This window comes from Anas acuta, chromosome 11 (genome assembly GCF_963932015.1).
Source record: "Anas acuta chromosome 11, bAnaAcu1.1, whole genome shotgun sequence".
NCBI lineage: Eukaryota > Metazoa > Chordata > Aves > Anseriformes > Anatidae > Anas > Anas acuta.
The window spans coordinates 18,493,211-18,520,802 of NC_088989.1; the positions used below are offsets into that span (position 1 = coordinate 18,493,211).

Sequence of the window (27,592 nt, forward strand, 5' to 3'; positions counted from 1 at the left end):
AGAGAAGTTTACCTTTGAGTTTTCCTTACTGGAGCATTCTTCTGCCTGAATTTCTTGGAATTCCTTCAAAACAAAAACAAAACAAGAAAGCCAGCCAAAAGCATCAAGGAGGGACTTGCTCTGTAACCAAGAACAGCTATTCTCAGGATCAAGAAAGAAGGGGAAAACCATACAGAGACAATTAAGCTCCTGAGACACCGTCCAAAGATTTGGCCCTAAAATGAGACTTTTCTGACAACTTACACTTTGACTATTCACATTGCAAAGCAATTTCTTTCCATCATACTCTTTGTAGAAAAAAAATTGCTATTTGTCACCGTAATTGCTTGCTTCTACCTACTGGACTAGTGAGCAAAAGCTATATACTCATGAATTTTCTGACAGCAACCAGTGCTGATTATACTGCACCGCATGCAGGCAAAATGCTAATTAGGACTTTTGCAAATGAAAAGCACCATGTTTTCAACATGTTCTTCATTTTTACTTGTCTTCCATAGGAAAACAACAAAGAAAATTAAGCTTCATCTCACGCTCACACTGGTGTAAGCCTAGCTCTTTCAGAAAGGCATTTACTGCTAGCCTTGAGTTCGAATTCCCAGGCCTAATAGGGCAGTGATTTCTGGACGTGCTGCAGCTTCAGCGCTGGTACCAGAAGCGAGTGGCACACTGAAAACATCATCATTGGGAGTTTTGCTAAGGAGAGGCAGCTCTGGCATCAACTTTCCAAAGGCTCTGACAATTCTTTCAAAACTAGACATTAAAAAAAAACAAACAAACAGAGGCAAGATGAAAACATACAAGTGCAACTCCCCTTTGTAGGGATGGCTGCCTCGACAAGCCACAAGGCTGAAATAAAGCTTTGTCACTTGTGACAAAGAGTATTACATAAAATAAACTTAGCATAAAGTCAGTGCCTGCTACAATTACTCGTATAGGAATTACATCTCTCAGAAAAACAAACACACAAACAGGAAAATGAACTTGTCTAGCTATATAACCTTTAACTCTTCATTAAATTCATACATTCAACTGCTCTGAGACTTTGCTTAATTACACACACCCTTTACCATGACATGACAAGAAAATTCTGAGAATATTTAACTTGCTCAGAAGAATATTGTTTGTCTGCTTACACAAAGCACAGAACTGCAGTAAGAGGACTGCTTTCCATGAGCCCTTCATGAAGTCGGGCTGAAGTACTTCGGTAGCCATGCACAAGAACTTCCCGCTAATGATTCATAAGTTGCAGAGCTCGAGTGTGTCACGAGATGATGATCCTGGAGCTCCCCTACCAATTCCATGATGTGCACCATGCACACCCCACTGAAAAGTGAGACTTGTACTATGTATGCAAACCACAAGAGTCTGTGCAACTGAACAGGTCCTGAATAGCTCCTGATATGCTTAAAGGCCTTACAGCTCACCGTACAGCTCCTGTACGCTGCGTCCCCGTTTTGACACTGGAAATGCAATAGTTTCCACGTGCAACTTTGTTGGGAAACTTCCTAGGTTGCTACAACAAAAATATGGAAGCTTTTAATGTTAAAGGCTTTGCCAAACCAGATCTCTCTTTCCGGCCTTTTTATGCGTTTCTGGGTACCGCATCAGCAAGCATCCCTCCCTGACTGGGGAAAACAGAAGGTGGAACATGAGTAGAGCTCTTGGGCTCTGCTGCACCACTGAGACACCTAGACATGATGGTGAGGCGCTTTGTAGAGGTGTGGAGAGAATCAGGGAAATTAACTCCCACGCCCTTTACTCAAGAAGAGACTCTGCTGCCTGGAGATGCTCTGATATATTTCACAGTTACTTTGCTTTGAACAGCTCTCAGGTTTATTCAACTCCCCCACTTGATATTATCCTTTATTCTTTGTTATTAAGCCTTAAGGAATTGCCAAAATTTCATGAAATTGGGTAATAAGTTATTTGCCGTTCTCTTAAGACTGAATATCTATTTCTGAATGTTCTGTAAACAGATCACCCACTAGCTGATGAATTTGTTACAAATGACATATAGGCCACAAATATCTGAGAAGCTTAAATATTTAAACGCCTGGAACATCTGAAGCAGGTCTGGTAATACAGCTTTCCAGGAGATTCGCACTGATTCAGAAAACAAAATCTCAGCTACCAGGTGAAAACTGATAGAGGCCAACACAAAATATCCACAAAAAATACCATCCACAGTATGGAAGGGGACACGCAAAGCATAACATACACACACATATATATAGCGTGTCAGCTTGTACAGATTTTTCTCTTCCTAACAGACATAAGCACATTTTTCACATTAGCCTTTATTCTTTATGGCACTGACTCCTAATTTCACAACTGCGTAACTTTCAAATTGACCTACAGAATGCAAGCGCAGTCTAAACAAATCCTGGGGAAACAAATGATCTGTCTGGTGGGGAATCTTTGCACAACTGAAATTTAACAAAATAAGAGGTCTGGATTACAATGCTCCAGAGAAGCTGAGAACTAAAAGAGTGGTTATTATAGGGTAAACTTAACTGACTGATGGGGAGAGGAAGTTGGTGAGCACAACACAAGAAAAGCAGCCTGCCCAGAAAATACTAATTGCTTGATAAGACACTGGATGGATGCATGTTAATCATTTCCATTATGGGTCACTCAAAGACAAATCTGCTCAACAGTGTTATGAGAAGACTTTCAATGACAAGAAGTCTTCTGTCTTTCATTTTGCTAAAAAATAATAGCCTTGAACATTGCCTGATTACAGGTCCAAAACAGGCTCGTTTGACCTACTGAATTCAATTAGATTTTACATGCTGTTTCTTCAACAAATATTTAACCCTAGGAAAAGTCACCGTTTCACCTAATATCATCTGGAAGATTTTCTAAGGTCTCCTCTGTGATTGCTCTTTATGATGCTTAAAAACTCTCAAATAATTGTTTCATTCATAGTTACAGAGCTGCATTTCTACCCCCTCATTTGGTAACTCCAAAATATTATTTCTTCCCAGATCTCTAAATTTAAAAGGACCCTTTATATTTACATGCACATACATTTACTGCCAAATAAGTTTTTATAAAGACAGTTCTGTAGAAAAAACCCAAACACATATTCTGAAGATCATGTTTGCATTAGCATAAGAAATATGCGAACACAGAAGTTTCATAAAAGTGCGTGGGATAAAGAGCAAAGTTGCAACATCTCTAAATTACAGCTTTATTATTATTTTTATAGTGCGTGTAAAAGAAGCCTAGAATATAACTAGCATAGAACTATTGTTTGAAATATAAAGAAGCGCAATCAGGGATTCCATACCAGGCTGCACCTCTCTGCTGCAGGCTTCAGAAAAGAGCACTGCTCACCAAATGCATACTAATGAGAGCCCGTGCCACAGAAATTAACACACATGCTGTGTGTTTGAAAGTTTATGGTTCATGAGGCCATGGGACAACAGCAGGGGCCATATTGGTGGATATTAAATATCATAGTCTCATTTTATGGAAAATAACTAAACCCAAGAAAATATTCATGTTTTTATAGCACATAGCAACTTAAAATGATTCAACTGCTACATTTTCCAGTAAATGCCTGTTCAGTCAAGCTAAAGCTATTCCTTTTCCCACCAAATGTGAAAATTCAACCACTTCTTACATCTATCCATTCCTTCCTCATCTTTCTCACTGACATCCTCCCACAGAAAAATAAAATAAATCACTAGAAGGAAAAGCACTGTAATAAAATCTTCTGTTCTCACAAAGGTTTGTCTAGCCTGGAATCAAGACGGCAGCAATACCTGGTTCTGGGAATCTTAGCCCAGAGAATAGTAAATCACAAATCAGCTACACGATGTTCTTAGTACAAGAAGATTTCAGAAGAGCAGAGGGAAGGGGGAAGCTGACATTGTTTCCTCTATTGTCCTACCAAACAAAGAAACAGCACCAGTCAAACCGGGAGATGGAACAAAACCTCAGTCATGCTGAATGCTGTCCAGTAGAACTATGTTGAGCTGAAAACAAAGATGATATTATTCTATAGTGTTGGGGTGTGTGTGTTTTAGGAAATGATAGTAATATACTTTCAGAAGATCATACACTGGAAAATAATGGAAAATTAACAACAGAGAGAAAGCCTGTACTTTAAATAAGGGTAAACAAAGCAGTTCCCACTAATGTTTTGTCCAAGCAAAGTAAAACTATGCAGTATGGAAAGATTCACATCCTCAATACCAAACACCTCAGAAAGGAGGACTTTCACCAAACTGCCAGTTTGACAGAAAAGGATTTTGCCCCAACTTAATCAAAGGAAGTGTGTGACTTTGATGCACTCTTTAATGTGCAGCTATGACAATAAAACAAACGAGGTCCCCACTTGATGTGCAATGTTAACAGTACTAAGTACTTCTTCTAAACTGTGTGATCAAAGTAAAATCTCAGTCACTGCGATGACTCGTGTGATAGCAGTCTCTGAAGTCTGTACATGTGATTTTATGATAATGCTGAGCAATGAAAAAAGAGTAATATTTAGACACAATCAGTACTGCTCACTCAAAGTAGCATAAAACTACCAGGGAAGGTCAACTCTTTTCAGCACAAGTTTACAAAAATCTGAGAGAGATGGCTTGCCCAAGTGCATGCACAAACCCTCCATCTCCTCATGCTCTTCTGAGAAGAAATACAGTGTTTAAAGCTAGAACTGAATTTCAAGTTGGAAATCCTGGAAGAAAGAGAGCTATCCCCTCTTACAAACAGAAAAACAAAACAAAAAAACACACTTACTCAATGCCTTTACTAGTTATACATCATAAAATAAAATTATGTGATGTATAGTTGATGCAGACTAGAGGCTGTTTTTATTATTTCAAACCTAAAATTAACATCTATATTACTACAGTACCTGAGCGGATCAGTAGAGATGCTGCTTCCTGTTTCCAATGAGTTCCTGATAACAGTAAAAGAATAAAATTACAAGGTATTAAAACTAATAAAAACACTATGTCCATAAATGTCAAATTCTTAACAGCTTTACATTGGCTTCCTTTTTATTGATGTTTTAAAGTACATAGCATGACATTAAATATGGATGTAAAAAACCCAACCACATACAAAAAAATAAGAGCAGCTATTTCCTGTATGTTATGAAAAGGGAATTACAGAAACATCTTTGCTCAACTAACCAAAATGTGATCAAATGTGAACGACAATACTTTGGCATATGAATGACTTACCAAGTTCTACTGCGTGCACCATAATATTAAATATTTCCAGAACCCGTCTCCTATTTTCAGTCCTGCACTGTGGGCACTAGCAATAAAATCTCAGCTCAATCCACCTATACCAGTGCAGAACCTTGGAATATACCAACAAAATATACAAGTACCTTCCTCAGGAAGCGTCAGAAAGCTGTGAAGACCACAGGCATTGCAAACATCCTTGGAGCTGTGAGCTCGTTCCCCAGCAGGCACACCTGCATTACATTTGCTGGGATTTGTCCCTGAGCACACGCTTTCCTTCAGCAAACCATGAAGTTGATCCTTAATTCAGGTGTGTATGAAATTTCAAGATCCAAAAAGCACCCTCAGCAGAAGGTCTTCTAGCAAAGAGTAGCCACCGTACATAACCACATCATGATCACAGAGGACCAGCACAGTGCAGACTGCAAGGGCATGCTCATGGCCACCTTGATTTCCTCCTCGGTACAGCTGCTAAGCAAAAACAACACAGCTGCATACAGCAGGAGGAGGAGGGCAAAACCCTCCTGTGACAGCCATGCTAAGTTCTGTTCTTGTATTTTGCCTTCTTGGTGGCTTTTCTCACATTGGGCATCAGATTTCCTACGTGTATTTACTAGCAGAACAGCCATCCTTCAAATTCTTTGGCTTCTCGTTCTCTACCCAAAAAGGCAACTCCAGAGTCTTCCAGAGGAATTATTGCAGCAGTTTAGTAAAGACACTGGGAGTACAGAGGTGACTACAACTACACTACTGTCTAAATAGCACAATTTAACACGAAGTGTGGTATTACTAATGAAAATTGCTCTCATTGTGCATGACTACAGCTTTATTATAAACACATATACGATGGAGTTACATTTTCAGGGTGAAATGAAAACTGTTTTTCCACAGGCTGTAATAAAATATTAGCCAAAGCCGCATAATGAATACAACATCGTCATGTTAGGAATAAATTTAAAAGGTTGTTTGTACTTACCCATTTATATCTCTCACACAAACTGCCATAAATTAGCTTCTACTCATATAGTCATCAATGTGCATGGTTATGGACACTCATAAAATTAGCATTAGAATCGCACAAAGTATACTTGCAGGGAGTATTTGTAAATCAATTGCAAACCCTTTATTTTAATGCCAAGATTACTGGTATGACTGCAAAAATAGGGAGGGCTGTGTGAGGGGAGGAGGCCACAAGCACAGCATCTGCAAGAATTAGCTGTCCGAGGATTGAAACAAACCATATTGTCCTAACAACCCCTAACTAAAGCACACGCGTAGCTTTCAAATACATTTTGAGGAACTTTTTCCACCCTGTAATTTGTTTGCTCTGAGTTCAAGATTTGTGAATAGTGATGAATTTTGAGGGGGTGGTTTACATATGTTGGCTTTGTGTCTCATTGTTAGCTTAACAATTGAAAAGGGTGAACTTAATTTACTTATAATTAAGTTTATTGCTTAATGCAGTCTTCCGTGGAAGTGCCAACCTGCTCACCAAGCCTGACACTTTTTCCTTGCCTTTAACACATTTAAAAATCTTCTCTTATCAGTTTTGGCCCTTGCCACTATAAAAAAAAATATCTAAGAGAGACTGTCTGGGTGCAGACAATACCCTGTGCATAACGAGGAGATGGTAATGAGACGCAAGGCACCGCTGATTAGCCTCTGCCCCAGCACAGCCTTGATTGTGCCGGGTGACATTGAGCACGCTGTGACCTCGGGGACTCCTTACACAATCGTGAGCAGCAGGATTACAGCTTCATTAAGGACACCTTGTTTTCTTTCCAAAGAAAGACCCCTAAGGTAGGGATCCCCAGTGACTGAAAGCTTGGAGATGCAGGTGTTTCTAAACACACAGGAAGAAAGCACAGTTTCCACAGCAACAATACCCATCTTGGGGCTGCCCTGAAACAGGACTAAAAGGTCCCACTCTTACCAAGACAAATTTTCAGAGCTTTCCCTGCCGCTGCTCACAGCGGTTCGCTGTTAGTAACAGTGTTTACACACTTGGTAACTGCAGTTAAAAAGCCCTGGCCACAAGAAGCCACAGATCTCATCAGTTTGGCAGCTGGCAACGTGGAGCCACAGCAGCTGCCAATAAGCCCAGTGCCCAGAGAGCCCCACGGTGGTGGAAGGGCTGCAAAAGCTCCTGTGTAGGCGGTGGGCGGCCTGCGGGCACGTGGAGCCTCCGAGTCACTGCGCTGCCACCGGGGAGCTAGGGAGGCTCCTGCAGGGGCATGGAGGCAGAAGACAGCCTGTGATGGTCACGTCCCCATGTTTGGGAATTCCCATCCTCATGCAACCCATTTCTTCAGTCAAATACAGACTGAAAGCAGCCCTCTACAGGAAGGCTTATTGCTGGTCATCGCATGTGCAGATGAGATCTGCGAACAGCACCAAGCACGGGGCTACACAAGCTGGAGAGAAGCACAAAGTCCCTGCTGCAGAGCACGAAGGAGACCAAGGACCATGCCAAGGCTGGTTGGGTGCCCAGAAGCAGCTGTAGCCAAACTTTTTAACCTGGTCACCCACACCAACACACTCAACTTGCCTTGGTGGGAAGTCCCAGGAGCAGACTGGCAAAGGCTGAAGCAAAGTTTAATGACCAAGAAAACAGCCAGCAGAGACAGGAGAAATTAGGTTTAAAATCTATTAAGACCTCTGGATTTCATAGTACAAAAAGTTAGTTAATTCTCATCAAGTTTACAGAATAATCTTTGTGTAGTTACGTAACCACTCCCCCTTCTTTCTTTTCTTTTTTTTTTTTTTTTAAAAACAAAAACTATTTAAGTCTCTTGTTTTCTTCCAAACATTGTGCCAAGACAGAAAGTTAATTTAAAACAAAAATAACCCCAAACCTGAACATAGCAGCGCTATGCTACAGCAAACAAACAAATATCTCATTCTACACAAAGCAATTTCAGGATTGCCTGCTTCAGGAAAGCCCACAAAAAAGAAAAATCTATTTTAGATTATTTCAGAACAAGGTGGGTTGGTTTTTGGTGTTTTTTTTTTTTTTTTTTTTTTTTTTTCTTCTTCTTCTTCTTCAAATTAACTGGATATGAACAAAACATTGCACAGCTGTAAAGAAAAATACAGGAAGGTCTAACAATTCTATTTGTTCATTCCATAATGGGGTGAGTTCAAAATTCAGGACATTTGTACTTCAGAAAAAAAACAAAAAAAAACAAAAAAAAAAAAAAAAACAAAAACAGATGCTAAAGATAAAGCTGTTAAAATATACTAGACTTGACTATATACATATGCACAATTTCTGCGTTGTTCATATGCAAGAAATGAAATAAAAATAACTACTATTAACTGTAAAACTATGCCCAAGGAACTGGCTGAAAATTGTGCTGAAAGATGGCCACCAAACAGAAGAGAATGTGCTGCAGAACAGCTCTGCATTAGCAGGGAAGTGCTCCAAGCAGCCCTGCAGGCTGCCCTGCATCTTCAGTTTGTTTCCACGGAGTTTTCAGGGACCTTCTAGGTAAGGAGCTGAGGAAATCTGCACCGATGTCACGGGTGAGTCGGCTGAATGACATCTCTTCTTCATGCAAGTTCTTGACATTTTAGAGAAAAGGCAGAGGAATCCTTGCATGAACTGTAACTAAACCTAGCACAGAAGGCTGTAATTTGCCTGAATTATTTGGAGCTAACAGGGTCAGCATGAAATTTGAAGAATGGGTGTAATTCTTGGTAGTAACAGTGTCTTTAAAGGACAAAAGTTGCATAAAATACAGATATGTACAACTCTTCAATTATAACCTTGCTTACAGCTTGTATCTATTTCAGTCAGCTAGCAAATAAAATAAAATAAAATAAAATCACAAAATACCTACTTTCTGCAGAACATTATGCAGGACAAAAAATGTTGCCGAAGAATCATTGGTCTAAAATTTAGACAAGTGTTTCCTTATGCAGTAGGCTTTAAGTTTCCAAAGACAGAAAGATTAAATAAATTCTAGCTGTGAATTCTGCCCCGGAGCACCAAACCAGGCTGCAGGCTGTAACATCTGTTATAAGCACTGTATATATGAGTTGCTTATGAAAGCCATGCAGTGAGCAAACAATTCCTAGCAACTGGGTATTTAGATCATATTGCAAAATGTTATAGCAGGTTTAAGTGAGGCACAAGAATAGTGTCTTGGTACCTTGAGCAGTAAGTTCTGTGCTTTGTTTTGTCTCATTGTCTTCCTTTTAATGATAAAAAAAGACTTGATTTTTCATAGGTATGAACTGACTCTGAGTGAAGGCTACCTCTGAAACTGCATCAGATGGATTTCCTGATGCCATATGGACATAGAGAAGTTGGAAAATGAATGCCTTGAAGAATCAATAATCTAAAGCCTAGCTTTCTTCAGCTCTGATAATAAACAAGGAGTGCTATTGATTGGGGAGACAGCATTAGAAAGACAGGCCTTCATTTAAGCTATTCTGTGTCTCAGTGTGCAACAGTGACAATGGAAATCATTACGGTATTTCTAAGAAAGATGTCAATGTGCCTGCAGCAGGTGCCAATGTGACAGAAGCACTTAGTAAATGTGCTCTTGCTGAGACCGGCTAAGCAGAATATAGTCACTGCAACAGTCCTGCCCTGTGTCTGTGCTACACGTCTTCTGCAGAGTATTTGTTACATGATCTTGACTGAGTGCAAAGTTATATGGGGGTTCTTACCACGCTGAGCAGATAATTTTGTGACAGTCCCCACGCTGTGGCGACTCGATATGGCTGCGTCCACTTCCTGGGGTTCTGCGGGCAGTTTCCAGCCCTACAGGCTCAATTCTGCTGAGTAACGCTGCGTTCAGGCAGGAGCAGTCCTTCTCCATCACTGCAGATGGTTGCAACTACTTCATTTTCAGTTAACCAGAGGATTAATGAGACCACAGTACCACCTATCTTAATACTGGCAGAGACCACAAATAACTACACATCTTGATCAGGCACTGTGCAAAAAGCCAGAAAATTTTCCAGTTTGAGAGAAGTCAAGATGTTCTGGCATGAAAACGCGCAATGGTGACAGATTAAATAGTTGTAGTTGAAAAACCCACAGCTTGGTCCCAAATAAAGATTGCTAAAATATATCATCTTTTGGCTGAGGAGTGAAATTCATCTGGAGCATCCCAATACAAAGATATGCTGTCTGCAAATGTCAGCTCAGATGGTGTGTATGGGGGAAAAAGACAGTTCTGAGCTCTACCAAACCTTTGGTGCTAGAAGCAGCATGGTATTGCATCCTTCTGACACTGAGGGAAGGAACACAGAATAACATTAAACATTTAAGACACTGCTATATATTGCTCAGTGAGTAATTGCTGCTTGTCACAGTTTCTCTGTACAAACTGGCAGCCCGCAGCAGAAAGGGAAACCTGACTGCAGCCCGATGATGTGAGACCTCACATCCTGTTACAAAGGAGGACCAAATCATCTGTATTCCAAAACACAGCTTAGGGATAGCTACCCTGCTTGAGGGCAGTCCGAAACCTAGCACTGCTGAACGCTTGGTGTCCCAGTCTCACTGCTCCCTTTGGCAGGGGAGGCCAACGTGGCTGACTATAACAGGCAGAAGGAAGGCAGCAAAAGGAGCACAGCAAAAGGAATGCCCTCCTGCAGAAGCAAAACTGGAAACCACAGTCCAGCCACTGCGTTAGTCACCAACCAAGCTACTGACAAAATCATCCCTTTGTATCCTGGGTTTTTATTTTCTATCAGTTCAGTCTAGGTAATTTGTAATATTTTCCACCTTAGCCCCACAGATATCTGTAGGAACACGTGTAGCAGGGAGGGTAATACACAGGGTTGGGGACTTTTGTATGGAAAATTACCATGAGGTAATTAAGCACCTCACACACAGTAGCCGACTTGATAATTGTATGCCAGTTTCAATGTGATCACGTTGTGCTCACTTTTCCTCATTAAAACTGATGGCATCTCACAAACACTGTATAATAGTCACTCTGGTGAGCGCTGACAGGACTCCCAGAAATCTAGCTTGCCACCAACGTGCTTTAGCTGCACCGTGAGCCACAGTCACCTTATTAAATGTGTGAAGCACCACACGCTGCACTGGGTCGTGCATCTCCCTGCAATGCTGCAGTTCAGTACCGTACACTCAGCTCTTTCCCCTTCAACCTGCTCCCCTGCGTAGCTCAGTGACCTACAACCCTGCAAAGTTACTTAACACAGAGCTTAACCAAAACCAGTAATGAAGTAACATTTGCAGTAGTTTTACCTTCCCACCTCTAGCTTCTGCTCAGCACATCATCTCAGCTTCCCTTTCATTAGCAGAGCCTGCCGTTGCCCAGAGATCTGCCAAATCATCAGGGAGAAGGCATTCCCTCAAACGTGCCCTGAGCTGAAGGGAGCAGGGGCTTGCAGTCCAGCATTGGCTTTTGTTACGCAGCCAAACAACTGGCCCTGAAGGAGCAAGCTGCAGGAAGCTCTGCTTTGAATATCATGGATCAGAAACTAATGAGGATAGTAGTTTCCTCCCAGAAATCAGAAGGAATCTGGTGGATGGATAGCTCAAAACCCTGTCATAATGTCTTTTCGGGATGGTGCATCATTTATCAGACACACAGCTGTGTCCTGCATTAATTAGTGCAACACACGGGACTGGAGCGGCCGCCAAGAACCGAAGGCGGGCTGCTCTGACCGAATGCCTGCCCTGACCCCACACCCGCTTCGGAGCGCTGCCAGAGAGGGGCCCAGGCCCGGCTGCTCCAAGCCACTGCCTCCTCCTGCTGCTCTGAGAGGGCAAGGGGGAACGGCTTTACACCAAGAGAGAGGAGATTGGGATCAGGCAGTAGGAAAAAATTCTTCACTCTGAGGGCAGCGAGGCCCTGTCGCAGGCTGCCCCGACGAGCTGTGGGTGCCCCATCCCTGGCAGTGCCCAAGGCCAGGCTGGATGGGGCTGGGGACAGCCTGGGCTGGTGGGATGGGGCCCTGCCCATGGCAGGAGTTTGGGCTGGGTGGGCTTTGAGGTCCCTTCCAACCCAAACCACTCTGTGACTGCTGAATCGCTCAGTCCTGGGGCAGATTCTGCTGTCTGCAAATGGGAATGTACCAACAGCAGACGCCAGCAGGACACCTGCAGTGCTTCTGGTAACTACATTTCCATTTGGATTTCACTCAGAAACCTGTCTCATGGTAGCATGTCTGAACCGTGGATCGAAAGTAGAACAACCCAACTCCAGAGGCTTTGGCATAATTGCCTGGTAAGTAGGACAGAGCTAACAGTCTCTCCACTGATATTAGTCACCGAAACAGAATCCTACAGAAGTAGAAAATATGGTTCCATTAAATCTTTCTTTTGTATATGCAATTTCATAGTTTTACCGACATAACTGGTACCATTTACCTATGAAAACATAGTATTCAGAAGAAGGACTAAGAATATTAAATAAAACCATTGACATTCTCACATCTAATGTACTGTTCTCATACACTGAGCTTTGGATATTTTAATGAACCATTTAGAGAAGAAAGTACTTAAATACATGTTTAATGCTGCTCCTAGAAATAGAAAGCTTTCCTCACTTGGGGCTTGAATGGCGTAGCACATTCCTGAGTGGAGCTCTGCTGGGTCTGGGGGTTTTGCACAGCTCCTGGCTGGGAAGCTCACGCTCCCTGTGCTCAGAGGGCTGCTCGCTTTCCCAGGTCTCTGACAGTTAAGGCTGGATTACAAGTCTAAGCAGACAATGATTGTTTAGAAAACCAACTGACAGATACTTTTGTTGGATCACTTCCAGACAACGCATGGCTAAGAGACCAAAAGGTTTGCCCCAAAGAAAGAAATGAATCAGGAGAGGGGAAAAAAAAATCTTTAGGAAAACTCCGAACAAGCTTTTCTACTTGACATACTAGAGACTTAACTGAATTTAAACTGGGCTGTGTGCAAGCTACACGTGTGCTTCCTTCCATTTTTCCTCCTTCAGGATGCACCCATTTGCATCACAGGTTTCTATCATAATTTAGAGAACCTTCAGCACAGAAGCATACCTAAACACTCATTATTATGATGTATTTTCCAAACCAAAATATAATCATGGTATTGCAAACAGATTTTAAATCTGTAAGAAAAATAATATCTAGGAAAGGAAGCCTTCTCAATGTCAACATAAAAGCCATAAGGAAATAGATTACAAAGCTCAGCTAACTCTATTAATTTGAGATGACTGTGAAAAGGAAAAAGTCAATTTCTATAGAGGCAAAAAAAAAATAAATAGAATAAACCAGTTCATGCTTACAGACAAGACTGGGGCCTGCAGTCCCAGAGCAATCTGCAAGGCTAAGAATGGGGTGACTTGGGGAAACTTCCTTTTCAAGAAAGGCTCTAACTGGAATTTTGTAGTAACACATTGCACAGCAAAAGACAGTATTTGAAGAAGTAATTTTGAAAGACTCCCCCCAGCTAGATTTGCTCCTGCAATAATATCTGAAGGTTAATGGCCCTTCCAGTTAAGCCTCTTCACCCCTATGCCTTTTTGGGTTTGAGTTCACCAACTGCGTATGCCTGGGACTTGGGGACCCCACTTGGGATGACTGCAGACAGGTTTTCCAAAGGAGCTGCAAGTCCCCTAGCCCTGTATTCTGAGAAAATAACAACAACAAAATCTTTATCATGGAGCCATCCTCTTGACAATAAATGGTTAAGAGCATATTATCCATTGGGCATCTAATCAGCCTTGTTATTCAAGATATCTTGCCAGAGGAATTGCTTTCATATTAACATATCACAATGATGTGGGTTTGGGTTTGTTAGAAACAAACTCATTTGAATCACACTTATTCCCAGAGTTGCATGAAGATCAGATGTTTATTAACAAGCTTCACTACCATTTGCAGCTTAAATTTAGAACCATAAAAACAAAACCAACTGATACATGCAACATGGGAATAGAGGTTTTCCAAAGAAGGAAGAGATAGTGCATTGCTGATAGCAGCAGCCAGTTGTGCATCGTTCAATCTGAAGACATTAAAGTTTCCAGATCTATGTTTAATCCCCTGTGAGGCAAAGGTCCAGGATGCTAATGTAATCTGAGACTGAAATGTTTGAAAACATCTTGTTCAGCAATATGGTGGAACAAACTTATACGCCATTAAAGGTTCTCATTTGTGTCTATTGCGGTCAGAAGCACCTAACTTTCCCCTTTTTTTTCCTGCGTTATCTGCAAAGAAATAAATGCTTATGAGCATCATAAAACTGAAAATGCTTTAGCATTATGTGCAGGGCTTCTTAATTACTGTTAATTATGTTCTTAAAGTAACCAAATTAGGCTCACTGCTATTCATTCTGTATGACTACTTACTCACAGCATAAATAAAATGTTGTCACAGGAAGAAAACACAGAACCCTCAGATACTTTCTGGACATGTCCTCACACTGGTACACATGCAGGTACCACAAAGGTCTAAGTTCTACAAGTATCCCTGCAAGGCATTTGAGATTGCATGAGTGAAAATAGCAGGAAACAAAGGCTGTTGAGGAAACGTAAAATGGATTTTAAACAAGTGTTTGATCATAACATTTCCTGTTGCAAGCTATAGTGTTACTACTGTCCTCCTAAACAGCTACTAACACCTCTGCACAAGTGATGCAGTGCAGTTAAAAAAAACTCAAATATGAAAATAAACACATCAAATTGGCCCCATTACATTATAATCTGAGAGCTGAGAGTTATGACTTCATCCTTTAAAATACAGAGACCACTTCCGTTGGGTTATATCTCCTTTACGTGTACTCAGGAACTTTATGAGTGCAGGCAGTTCAAAGCGTAAGATCTGTTGGCATGGAGCAGAACGTTGCTACACCACAGGAGTGGTTCGGTGACAGCCTTTACTCCCCCTTTCATATTGGTTCATAGAATAAGAATTTGTTTTTCAACCTCACATCAGCAGCTTTTAATTCCCTGGTTCCGAATGAGTGCTCTGAGAGAAGCTTGCAGCTTAAGTATTTCCTGCGCCCTGCCACGTGCTGCAGGCACCTCCCTGTAGCTCGCACACTGCACCCGCTCACAGGGGTGTAGGAAAACAAAAGGCTTGCAGGGGAGCCTCCTTCCCTTGCACAGACCTGCAGGCAGCATGAGCCACGGTCTGCACTGCCAGGAGCTAATTTATCGTGTGTCATGACAAAGCTATTTGTTCCTATAGCTGGCCACAAACATCAATATTACAGTTTAAGAATTCATACAACTTTCAACCTACTTCAATATACTGTCTTGCAATCAATGATCATTTTTCTGCATGTCAGTGATTTTTTTCCCTTGATTACCTAAGCATCTGACAAGCAGCAGCAGATTACAAAAAGATGCTATGGATCAGTGTGCCTGACCCTTTTGTTTCCCAGGAAATGTAACAGAATCACACAAGCCGTTAAGTGGATTCAAGGACCTACAATCAATGTGTTGTTTCCTTACTACTCAGTAAAGCTGCATCTATTTTATCCTTTTTATAATTTCTGAAAAGGAAAATTGACAGAGAAATCCATATCATCAGACTCGGTAATTTAAATTGCAGTGCACTACTTTATCCGTCTGTCAGAGGTTATAATGATTATTTTATATATGGAAAACAACCTTTTTATCACTGCAAATACACAGTAAACATTTTAGTAATTCTGCTGCTGATGGCTAGAAATCTACTGATTTGAAAAGGGAATTACGTATTTTTTTTTAAAAAGGATCATTGTTTTCTGGAAGAAAAGGCTTACAAATGTAAGTGAAATAACATGCAACCAGCAGACTACTACACAATCTGAAAAGAAGTACAACTGGAGCTACGTCAGCATGTTGGTGGCAGAACAAAAAGAAGGGTTAGCAGTGTGGTCGCCTAGCTTTAGGAAGTTACACAAATGCCGGAGTGTAAAAGCACCAGATTCTATATTTCATGTTATAAAACCTGGTAAATAAAATAAATTGAATTTATTGTAATAATAATTTTCACTACCCTGGCTTTTCATAATAAAAGGAGCCAGATGAAACCACAGCACGATGACTACATGCTTTGCACAACTTCAGAGTTCAAAGGAGATTGCCATATTCAGCCCAAGTTCCACATGGTATTTACAGTGGATCTGCTCGGGGTGCCTTTGTACCACCCGTGGGAACTAGAACAGTTTCAATGTAAACCAAGAAATCAGACTGTGCAATGCCAGATGCATCTGAGCAGGCCAAAAATTCTGGCTGCCAACTGGATGCAGCTGCGCATATTTGGAGGACAATCATACTTGGGAAACTGCTACCTACATGCAGTTACAACTGCTGTATGGTTACAGACACACACAGCGCTCTGAAATTGCTTCAAAAAGCTCTCAACACACAAAGAACATGGGGGAAAAATGACACGGTACCTGAAAAGAGAAAGCTTTAAATGAATCTTCCCTATTCTTCATTTTCATATGTATTACCCAAAGACTGTTACACCACTTGCCTTTTCAGCACTAGGGAATCAGATGAAACAAATGACTGGTGGAAATGTGCATCTGGCATTTACACTTACATGCCTGGCTAGAGCGACCACCACTTCACTACCAGCCTCTGCAGCAAAATTGTAAGCAAAGGGGTGACAGAGGAGGCGTGCTACACAGGGACTAGTGGAAATTACCTCCCAAGCTTTCCTGTTCACAGCTAAGCTGCCCATGGACATCCTAAAGATGAACTAAGTTTTGTGGCTGAGACAAGTGCCTAATAAAACATGAAAGCAAAGCTTAGGATTCACAAAGCCTCATCTGTAGCGAAGTGCCAGGCTTCCTGCTGCTCCGCTTACACACCTAAGCTTTTGCATCAATCAATGGCTCTTTGATCATCCTCAAGTCTTTCATGAAGAACGTGAAATGAGTTGACAGTGTATAATACTCAATTATTTTCAGTTTTATTTCAAAAAGCAATGCCTATTTTCTTGCCTTGAAGCACTGAAGTAATCTAAGCAAGCGGGTTTGTGGAGAGAACTACTACTGCTCACATCTTACCTGGAACCCAGTACCTACTGGCAGCACCAAATTAAGTATATTTTCATTGAAATGCACAAAATTGGAATGAAAATAGAACTGACAATAACGAAGATTGATTATAAAGCAGAAGGTATGTCTTTGGGCTTCGTGAAAGCTGAACGCATGTGGAGAGCACCTCAATTTAATGCTGAATCCTGGAGACGCAGCTCCCAAGGCCGGCTGAGAGCAGCAGGCACAGCTGAGGGCTCACCCACTAACAAAGGACAAAGCCGAGTGAAATTGCTTTCACCAGACACCTCGTGGCCAATGAGCAAACAAACTTGTTTGTCAGAAACATCTGCTACATCTAGGAGATTGAGCAGGGGGCGAGTCACCCATTCTCTCCAGTGTCAGAAATACTTGTCACCTGATTAATAATACAGCTTGTAGGATTACAAAATAAAATTATTTAAGTAACATCACCTGACAAAGATTAATTAGCTGTACTACACCAGCCTCTGGCAAAGTCTTGTCATAAAATATCAATTACAACTAATTGAATTCTCCATAAAGATGAATTTAATTGAGGAAGAGAGCAAGATAGATTTAAATGTTATCCAGTTTGCAGGTGTGCCATGCTCCCAGTGATGGGCTAGAAAATATTCAGAGGTGAATAAAGTGTGACATATTTTCTTTAGGAAAAATACTTACAATAATGGGTCACAAATTGGGTGGATTTTATGTATTTGCTCTATGAATGCATAAGCCAAAATCACTAAAGGCCAAAGAGCATACAATTAACATCAAAAAAGGGGAAAAAAAAAAAAAGAACCCTAATGGGTGTGGAAACAAAAGCACTTGCTTGAAACACTAGAAAATAGATTTTTCATGAAACCCCATATCCTGTGTAGAATTTTTCACTTGAATGTGGAAAATAAACATAACACTAGGAAGAAATAGTCTTTTGGTATCTGCAACTTCAGCTACCCAGCTCATTCAGCAAATACAGAGAATCTCTAAAAGGAAACAGCAACACCCATGTTTTACAGCAACGACCAAGGCAACACAGTAATTGCAGCTAAAGATTTCAGCTGAGCAAAACAGAGGAAGCCATGCTGCTCAGGATCTTTGAAACCTCCTACCCTTCTTTGCATCTATATTTGACCTAATCAGTCCTTAACGAGTACCCAAATCTTTGCTCAGTAGGCAAACCAAAACTTATTAGCTGTACTCTCTTTCCTTCCAGCCCTATAATGTCATCCTTTTGTGAAAAAGCAAAACAATCACAACCAAAACCAAACAAAAACATACCGAAACCCAGTAGAATCCTTTCCATGGGGACATCCCTCTCAGCCCCCCTAGATCTCTAATGTCTCTTTTAAGGACCAGTAAATGAAGACAGTTCTGTACATTACAGGATGGAAACTGGATGGCAGCAGGACTGTGTCACCTAGTAGCTGCGAACAGGAGCCTGAATTTGGTCCAGAAAAATCTGGCCAGGCAAAAACGTACTGAATTCCTTAGATATTGCTTCTCCTTGTGGATTGATTCAATTAAATTGTGTCTCGTCTTTATCTGTCCATTTTTGCCAGCTCACCAGAGCACGTAATACCCTGACCACAGCCAGGAACCAGCCCCTGCAAGCACCACACTCGCTGCCAGGCATGTTCAGATACTCCTGCCCAGTGCCACGACCCCGTTCATAAAGGAAGGCCAAAAAAGCGTCCTTCAGCAAGCTGGGGTAGGGGGCACAAAATCACAAATCACCTCACTTTCCGTGGAGTCACAAAGCCGTTACTGTTGCAGATGACTCAGACCTTCTGTGCAGCTGCACTGGCTTACAAATTCCCCCACCCAGCTCTGAGCAATTGCTGTGCACATTTTGTGAAGTTAGAGAAAATGTGAAACATACCTGCACGTAGAAGAGAAAAAGCCAAATGTCCTGTAAATATGAGTGGTACCCTGAACTGAATTGTTATAATCAATTGGGTAGAGGTAGAACAATGAAACTAGAATTTCTGTTGCCTTGACAATAGAAATCTCCTTCTAGTAGTTTTGAAATTTTCATGCCATCTTTAAAAATAGTAATTATCAATTCTTTTTCATTTGAAAACCTATTTGACAGCTTGATTAGTTTCTTGCCAAAATGTACTGAAGCCTCGGAGAAGTATCACTGTAGGCTTGCCCTGCTCACATACTCCTTGCTATGTGACAGACATCTGGCAGTAGGACAGCCGGACCTTTCATCCTACCTCATACATTTACAGGACACACACGCACCTTCCCTGGAACTCACCCTGTACTGCAGCTTGAGAAAGGGAAAGGTGGACCACGCTACACAAGCAGACTCCACATATATACGGTAATAACCATAAAATATGTAAATAAAATTGACTGTAAGGCAAACTGGCATATATATCCTATTTGTAATTCCATGTCATCAAATACTCCTCCATCCCCAGCGTTAATAGCATTTAAAAGTAAATATAAATCAATATTGATGGCTTCCACCATTGTTTTTATCTACAGGTTCAAGTAATAAAATAGGCCATGTCTATAGTGATTTACTTGCTGAGAAAGCTTCGAAACAGATTGCATTGGAGCTCCCTCTAGCCACCATTTCAGGAACTGTTCAATTTTTGGAAAAAACAGAAATTGTAACATTTACAATCCTGCCACCAACACAAAGATACCTTCAGATGTTTATGTAGATATTTTTGGTTATGCCTTTATTTTATTTTATTTTACTGAAAATTTTCTGTTGGGTTCATTGTTCATGGTGGAAAAGGATTTAGTGCTGCAGATCAAAATGGTCAGTTTGGCAAATCAATATTATGCAATGGGAATGTCACCCTTTCACAATTACAAATGAGGAGGTTGCAGAAAGGACTAAGCCAAGTCACTGCCCCTTGACAAAGAGCACAGTGAGTCAGTCACCTTAAATGCTATTTTAATGCTGCTTCATTCTGAACAGCAGGTTACACTTCTTTCCTGGGCTCAGGGAGGTTTATGGCTAAGGAGCTTCCATAGCCATAAACTATCCATGATACTAATTAATTGTGAATCCTGAGTTACTTGAAATTGGAGCTGGTGCAATGGCTAAAGAAAATTTTTAAAAGCTTGCTTTGAGTCATGGTTAAGATCTACACTCTACAACATTTTCCAGGGGACTATTTCTTCTCCTCATGTTTTAAAATATTTTGCTTCAGCTAGTTATTTTTAATCCCACTTTGGGAGATGAGTCTTCAATTTATCACAGCTGAGCTGCTCTCTGCTCCATCTAGTGGTGCATAAAAATCCCCGCCATTCAAGCACAAAGTGTTTGCACAAACTGCTCCGAGCTGCTGGAACGCCTTCCCACAGCCACAGTTAGAGAGAGAGGAAGTGATGCATGGGCAGAAAATAACAGCAAGCCAGTAGCTGCTCTGCAATAACTGGTCTTACTCACCCATTTTAGGCAAAACCACCCTAAGAATATAAGAACTGATTATGCTTGCAAGGGAGAAATCCACACTGTAGAAGAAAACCAAAAAATCCTGATCCTAATAGGTGCAAGTGCCTAAAAGTGCTGAAGGAGAAATTTCCCAGGTGAACTCCTCCAAAACAGCAGTGTTCATGACCTTCAGGGTGGTGCATGAAACAATTTGGTCTATAAAAACATGAAAAATGTGATTTCTCCTCCACCTCCCATAGTGGAATGCACAAGACAGTCTTCACTATTCACAAAAGCTACTGCAAAATCATCTAGGAATCAGGAGGAAATGGAAATTTTTCCACTGCTGCCTTTCTCTGTTTCATAATGATGTGCAGCATGTAGGTCACCTACTCTAAACTCAGGCAAACTAAAGAAGAATTCCTTCCAGGTTCCAGTGCTAAATCCTAAAATTCATAGCATGATTTATTTAGCCAGCCATGATTTATTTAAATCGGAAAATTTTTACTTGTGCATTTCTGACTTTCACTGCATGGGAGAAGGTCAGCTTCTTGATTTGCTGAATGTAGTGTAAATGCCATGGTTTGAAGACACTACGGGTACCAACAATCGTTTCAAATGCTAGCAACTTATACTGATATTATCTTCCCTTAACTGGAAAACTACCAGATAGAAAAGAGCCAATGATAGCATCCTGTTACAGCTAATAATACTGATCAGTCTTTTACTTCATTTTCACCGGAGCCACCATTAACTATAACCACATCCAAGGCAAAAGGGCTGGCACCAAGAGCTGGTGGCTTTAATTTTCATATTTAACAGTAGTCTTTCTTCTTTGTTTTCCCTTACACAAATATAGAAAAGATACTTATTAAAAGATGGGACAAATCCTACCCTATAGAAGAGAATAATTACAGTGCTTCTGTTCAGTACACCAAGTAGAGAGAGTTAATCACTGTTTACATTTGGGAGGGAGATAAGCAAGTCAAAATATCAGAAATTCCTACTGTTGCTATCTCTGGGTAGCAACTCTGAGAAAATCTTAATTATAGCAGTAAAAGGCTAAAAAAAGTCAGCATCATTCAGACATCTGAGTGTTTTACCCTGCCCAATAAACATCAGAACACTCCCAATGACATATTAAACTGCAGTAATCTACAATATTATTTCTGCATAGATAATTTGCACATTTTACAGTGGGAACGAAAGTACTTCATGTTTATCACCTAATACCAAGAGATAGAGACATGTGAAACTAGGGTGCATTCCACATCAAATGCTGGAAAAAGCCAAATATTGTTCACTCTGCACTGTCAGAACAGGGGACGTAGGCAAACTGTTGTAAATTCATGAAGGCAGATTAGCCTTCTGCAAGCAAACTCTTCCTTAGGCTTCAGACACTGCAGGATCACACCCTAGGCAGGTACAAGAAAACATTTAACATGAAGCATAATATTGGAGCAGTGCTAAGAAACACTAGGATCAAATCTAACTGAAAAGCAAATAGTCTTTTTTTTTTTTTTTTCTTGTTTGGTTGTTTTTGTTGTTTTTGTTTTTTACTATGGATACCTTCAGAGTCATTAAAAAAGCACATTATGTAGGATGAGAATGATCCTTATGCTACCTTTGCAGTTCTTCCCTTCTTGATTCTGATGATTCTCCTTTTATCCAATCTTCAGAGCTACATATAACTATCCAAAAAACAACCCTCCCTCCCCAACTTTTCACCTTTCACCCAACCACGTCTGATCCAGGTAGTTTGGAGTAAAATTTTAACTTATGATAGTAACAACAGGCTTAGGAGCCTAACAGCCTTCCACCCGCCCAAGTTTTTCTTCCTTGCTAGCTTCAGGCTAGTGAATGCCACTTTACAGAAAATCTGTTTCCTGGTATACCTGCTTGGTGTGTTTAAGTTTGGAAGACCCAACCAATATAAATCCTCCAGTTATTCTAGAGCCACAAGATGTGTCTGGAAAGGTGTAATCAAAGTGCCTTTTGGGTAATGGTAACTTGGACTCTATTCTTAGACACACACAGGCATGTTCACATTCATCTGGCTGGAGTTGCGGGGCCATTCAATTACAAGTTTGTTTCTTTGATGACAATTTTGTGCACAGCTTAGAGGAAAAATATTTTCATCGTTTAGATACCAGAAGCACATAAATAATGGTCTTGTACTTTTTGTAATGCTTAACATAAGACTTTGACAGACACAGGCAAACAAAATTAGAAGACAGATCCCAAAGAAGCTAAGAAATGTAATCATTCACAGGCAGAGTACCTGCTGTAATGACATAAACGTGCTGGTCCTTCAGAACAATCAAAAAGCAAGGAAACAATAGTTCTGGATAATCTCTGCATAGCAACGTTCACAAAATGTCATGTTGTTTTCCCAGACTTGAAGCAAACTTTTAGGACTGTAAGCAGAAAAACCATCCTAATACAGATGACATTACAAGAAACAGCTTGCCCCACTCCTACCTTCTGAACACCTGGGGGAGAAGAAATCACATTAGTTTGTGCTCTTCATGCCACATGACCACATACAGTAACAAAACGCACAATACACTTAAAGACTTATGGTACTGTTTATTTTACTTCAAAATAAATAGTGCATTTTATGTATTGTTTACAGTTTGCAAGTGTTTCAAATACTGGACACAAGGAAAAGAGCTGTAGAAAAGCACGGAGAAAAGATTACTAAGCACTGATGATAAAAATTTACGGCTGTGCCATTCTGAGTAAATCAGACTTGATATGAACAAGAATCCTACGGCATCCATGCAAATGTCAGTCCCATACACACCAGTTAGAGAGGAGAGATGGACTATACAGATGTAGCACTGACTGCACACTTAGCGACCCCGAGCTTCTCTGTTATCTTGAAGATGGACTACTAGACCCCGAAGGTGGACAGCAGAACTGGTGCAGAACATTATCTTCCCTGCCAAGGAAGGGGGAGGCAAGAAAGAAAAAAGACAGAGGAACAGAATCATAGGGAACAGCATTAGGAAAATGAAGATCGAGTTGTTTTTTGTTTAAGTTCACAAACAGTGCAACTTGCTTGTAAGTACCAACTGGTAACCCCTTCAGTGTCAGAGACTGGACTTTCAGGGCAATGAATAAGAACCAAAGGAGCACAGGCTAATACCTGACAGCTAAACTCTCAGGCAAAAGCTGTTTCAAAAGGGCAATTTTTTTTCCCATACGAAAAATGACATTAAGCAGTCATACACATAACCCAGCCTACTGTGGCCATGGGGTCTTTTTTTTTTTTTAACATATTAAAGAGAAACATTCCACAAGGATTTTCACTGCCCATAGTTCACTGAAAATGCAGAATAGATGCATTCCCACTCCGCTGGTGATTTGCACACAGAAGTACTGATGATTGATAGAGCTGCACTTGACCCTTCACCCCCCTTCTTTTTGAGTCGAAAGAACTCTGTTCCCATGCAGAGTTGCCAGCATCATGAATGGTGCTACAAACCAGAAGGCACAAAGGCTATTAAAGCAGCAGTTTGGAATACCTACATCTGTAATGCTATAACGTGCTTTATGGCAGGTGGAGGAGGGGATGCCGGCTTAGCAGGAAGCTTGGAGGAGGTCACTTCTGTACCAGTAACACAACCACGAGTGATCACTTCCTTTAAACTAAATAACGAGCTAAAGGAGGAGGATGGAAAGAAACACAACGAAGGAAGAAAAAGCAAGAAAATTCAAAACCAAATAGTAAATTTCATGATATTCTGACAACTCCTGATTGTTTTCAAACAATTTGCCGTGTACAAACACAATTCACCCTTTTTACATCACTATATCACACAGGCATCAAGTGGAAAATTACAAGTATTACTATAATTTTGCCAGCTTTCTTTTGCCATAGGGTTTGAACACAGATGCCTTATCTAATCATCTGAACCTCTCATACTGACTTAGCACAGAGTATGAGATTTGGACAGTGTTCAGATCCGTTTTTCTTTGTTCATCTTGAAAACCAGGATAATCTAAAGCAAGATGCTGGCTGATCTGAGATACCTTAATTTCACTCCTTTGCTTAATGTGAAAAAAAAAATATATATATATAATATATATATAGTCAAGCTTTTAAATCCCTGCATATTGTAAAGAAAAAAGTGCTTATATGCTAAGTTATATAGTTAGGCAATTGTTATTCAGTTAGAAATAAGATGTCTATTTTTATTTATTTATTTTTGTAGAAAACTTAAATAAACAGTCATATCAACCGTAGAAAGGACTGTGAAGCACAGCTGCTGCAGCTACAGTTTTACCTGTGACTAATCATTGACTGGGAAACTACCCCAGGACTGAGGTGTCTGCTCTGTAGTGTGGGATATAATAATAGATGCTGTGTGAGAAATATTTGCTATTTGTCTAAGCCCGGCAAACAGTACAGTGCTCACCCATGGAAAAAGTAAACAGAGCTGAAAAGAACCACATTTATCTGAAAAATTGGTATTTTTCAATTTCAGGAATCCAAGCAAAGAGTTCCCAATTTTCCCTGACTGTGCCTAGTGTGCGAGAGTTCCCACAGTGCTCTTGAAAAAGCAGAAAAATGAAACCACTCTATTCAATAGAGAAGCATCTGCCAGCCAGACATCACTGTATGTTAAGCTTCTGTGTTAGCCAGTTCGGGTAACAAAACAGCTACGATGCCTACCACTGGCTCAGGAAAAAAGAAATAGCACAATTATTCCTCCTATCATCTTTGATACAGTGGTTTGTTGCACGTACGCTAACATTACCTGGTGAAACAAAGATTCCACATTAAAATTTCACATAAGCACAGAATTTTCAGAATAATGGTTTTACCTCCCAGAGGTGCTGATTAAACATTAAGCAGGTAGGGACTGCAAGAAAATGATGGGATTTCTTTGGTACTATAACATCCTTTGCATTATCTTTTTGTTTTCACAGGTATCACTGGGGAAAAAAAAGAAAAGAAAAATCTCTAGCTTCAAGATTTGCAAATGGCCTTTGGACATGATAAGGGCATCTAATTAAATATTAGAAAGATGGAAGGTAAAATGGATGGAGAAAGGAATGAGTGACAGCCAACATTTCATGCAAAGCAGAACAAGGAAATCACAGAATTATGAATAAACACATCAGATCCAAAGATCCATAGTGGTAAGCAAATCTGTCTGCAGTTGTAGTTGCATATTCCCGCCTATCAAATATCTATTCCAACAATACAGATACAAGGAAAACTTGACACTCCCAAGCACGAGCACTACTCATTGTATCTGCCTGTCTGGAGCTATTGCTACAGCAAAAATCCCGAGGAGCTGACAGCTACAGTGATTTGGGGCTGTAAGGCACTAACACCAAGGAAACCAACCTGCCCGCTCCCTCACCCCAATTTCAGAGCAGGAAGCCTTCTGAAAAGGGTTGGCTACCGACCTGCCTTCACCCTGTAAATACAACCTATGTGTTGAGGAGTGATGCAAACAGCCGAGTCACCAGAAAGTTCAAGGGCTAGACTCCAAGCTGACATCTAGGAGGTGCACAAAAGTGAAAGCGTGTTATTAGTGTGAGCTATCTGTGGTTCTGTGATACCTGGCACCTGCACAGATAGGCTGAACTTCTAACTCAACTTTGTTACACAGAAAATATGCTTTTAAAATGTGGGACCAGATTTTTCTTTGACTGAGAAACAGATATGATTAAATTTGCTTTCTCTGAATACCATTGTAACTCCGGGTTTTGCTCTGCACATACACTAGCTGCAAGGCCACCGAGATAAGCTGGCCCATACCAGCAGCCGAAGTGCAACTAAGACTGCAGAGATCCAGGACCTTTTTGAAGCCTCTCTGGTTCCAGACACCATCTCCTTTACTTTGCCCTTCACACCAGACGTAACACCTGGATTCAGAGCACCACTAACAAAGACAGAGCACCTCATGGAGTCTGCAGCTTTGAACAAGGGTACGTTATGTTTAAGGCACTGGGAGGCAGGAAGAGAAAGGGAGTTAAGGAAGCCAAGCTAGAGACATTACTGTTACTTTTTTTCCCAACTTCTAAACAAGAATAAATCAAAAGGAACAAACATAGGAGGCATATGGGCTAACTGGAACACAAACATAACTAGCTCAAAGTATGTTATGTGCATAGGCTTCCTATGATTTTTCTTACAATAGGAGAATGTAAGATAACTCATTTTATTTCTATCTATTTTGAACATTGTAAAATGAGCAAGCAAGGGATTACTGCAATAGCTGCAGTTATTAAAAATGCATTATTTTCCTATTAACAATTCAAAACAGATGCCAAAGATCATCTAGACTAGAAATAAAACTGCTGGAGTGAATAAAACATCCAGCAATTAGCTAACAGCAAATCAGAGATGCTCCAGATTTCACTGTAGTGCATTCATTAATTGCTTCTTTCAGAGCAAATTTAATTTTTAATTCAGGGCTACAAAATTAATCCCTCTGTGTATTTTCTAAATAAAACCTCAAATCTGAAGTTAGAATGAAGCATCCATTTCTGTCTGAATTGTTTTCAATTATTTCTATTTATAAATTGATAAATGGAAAGACCAAAAGCTAAGTTTAATACTATTAAATGTATGTGGAAATTAGGAGCCTAATTGTGCTAGCATTATAGTAGCTGATTCTCATTCACAGCAAGAGGATTACTGTATTCAGGGCTTTTACAAAAATGAGCATAGTTTGTACTCGGCAGGTATTGCAGATACAGCGGTGTCAGGTTGCAACTATCGGTTTGGATACAACAGCTTCAAAAATCGAGCTGTTGATAAGGAAGACTATAACTGCCTGTCTCAAACACACCACCACGTGTGTGTAGGATGCTACCTGGGACAGCATTCACATCACTGAGAATATGAAAATAAATTCAACAGTCCAGCAAAGAACAAAAATCCAGCACTTTTTTTTTTTCCTTTCCTAAAGGAGGAGTGCTTTAGGATCACAGGATAATTTGTCTTTGAAGGGACTTCTGAAGTGTCTGGTGCAGTCCCCTGCTCAAAGCAGGGCCAGC

The 27,592-nt window shown here is 40.6% G+C and overlaps 1 protein-coding gene across 13 annotated transcripts in view; it reads right to left on the minus strand.

The window, feature by feature from the left end:
• IQSEC1 (IQ motif and Sec7 domain ArfGEF 1) overlaps nucleotides 1–27,592 on the minus strand; it is a 341,882-nt gene that overhangs the window by 153,820 nt on the left and 160,470 nt on the right. For 8 of the 13 annotated variants that reach the window (XM_068694437.1, XM_068694436.1, XM_068694434.1 and 5 more), the window contains one exon: nucleotides 4,871–4,915. The exons of the other annotated variants lie outside the window; for them this stretch is intronic. In XM_068694437.1, the coding sequence (XP_068550538.1) occupies nucleotides 4,871–4,915 (45 nt within the window). The remainder of the gene's footprint in view (nucleotides 1–4,870; nucleotides 4,916–27,592) is intronic. 13 annotated transcript variants of the gene reach the window in all.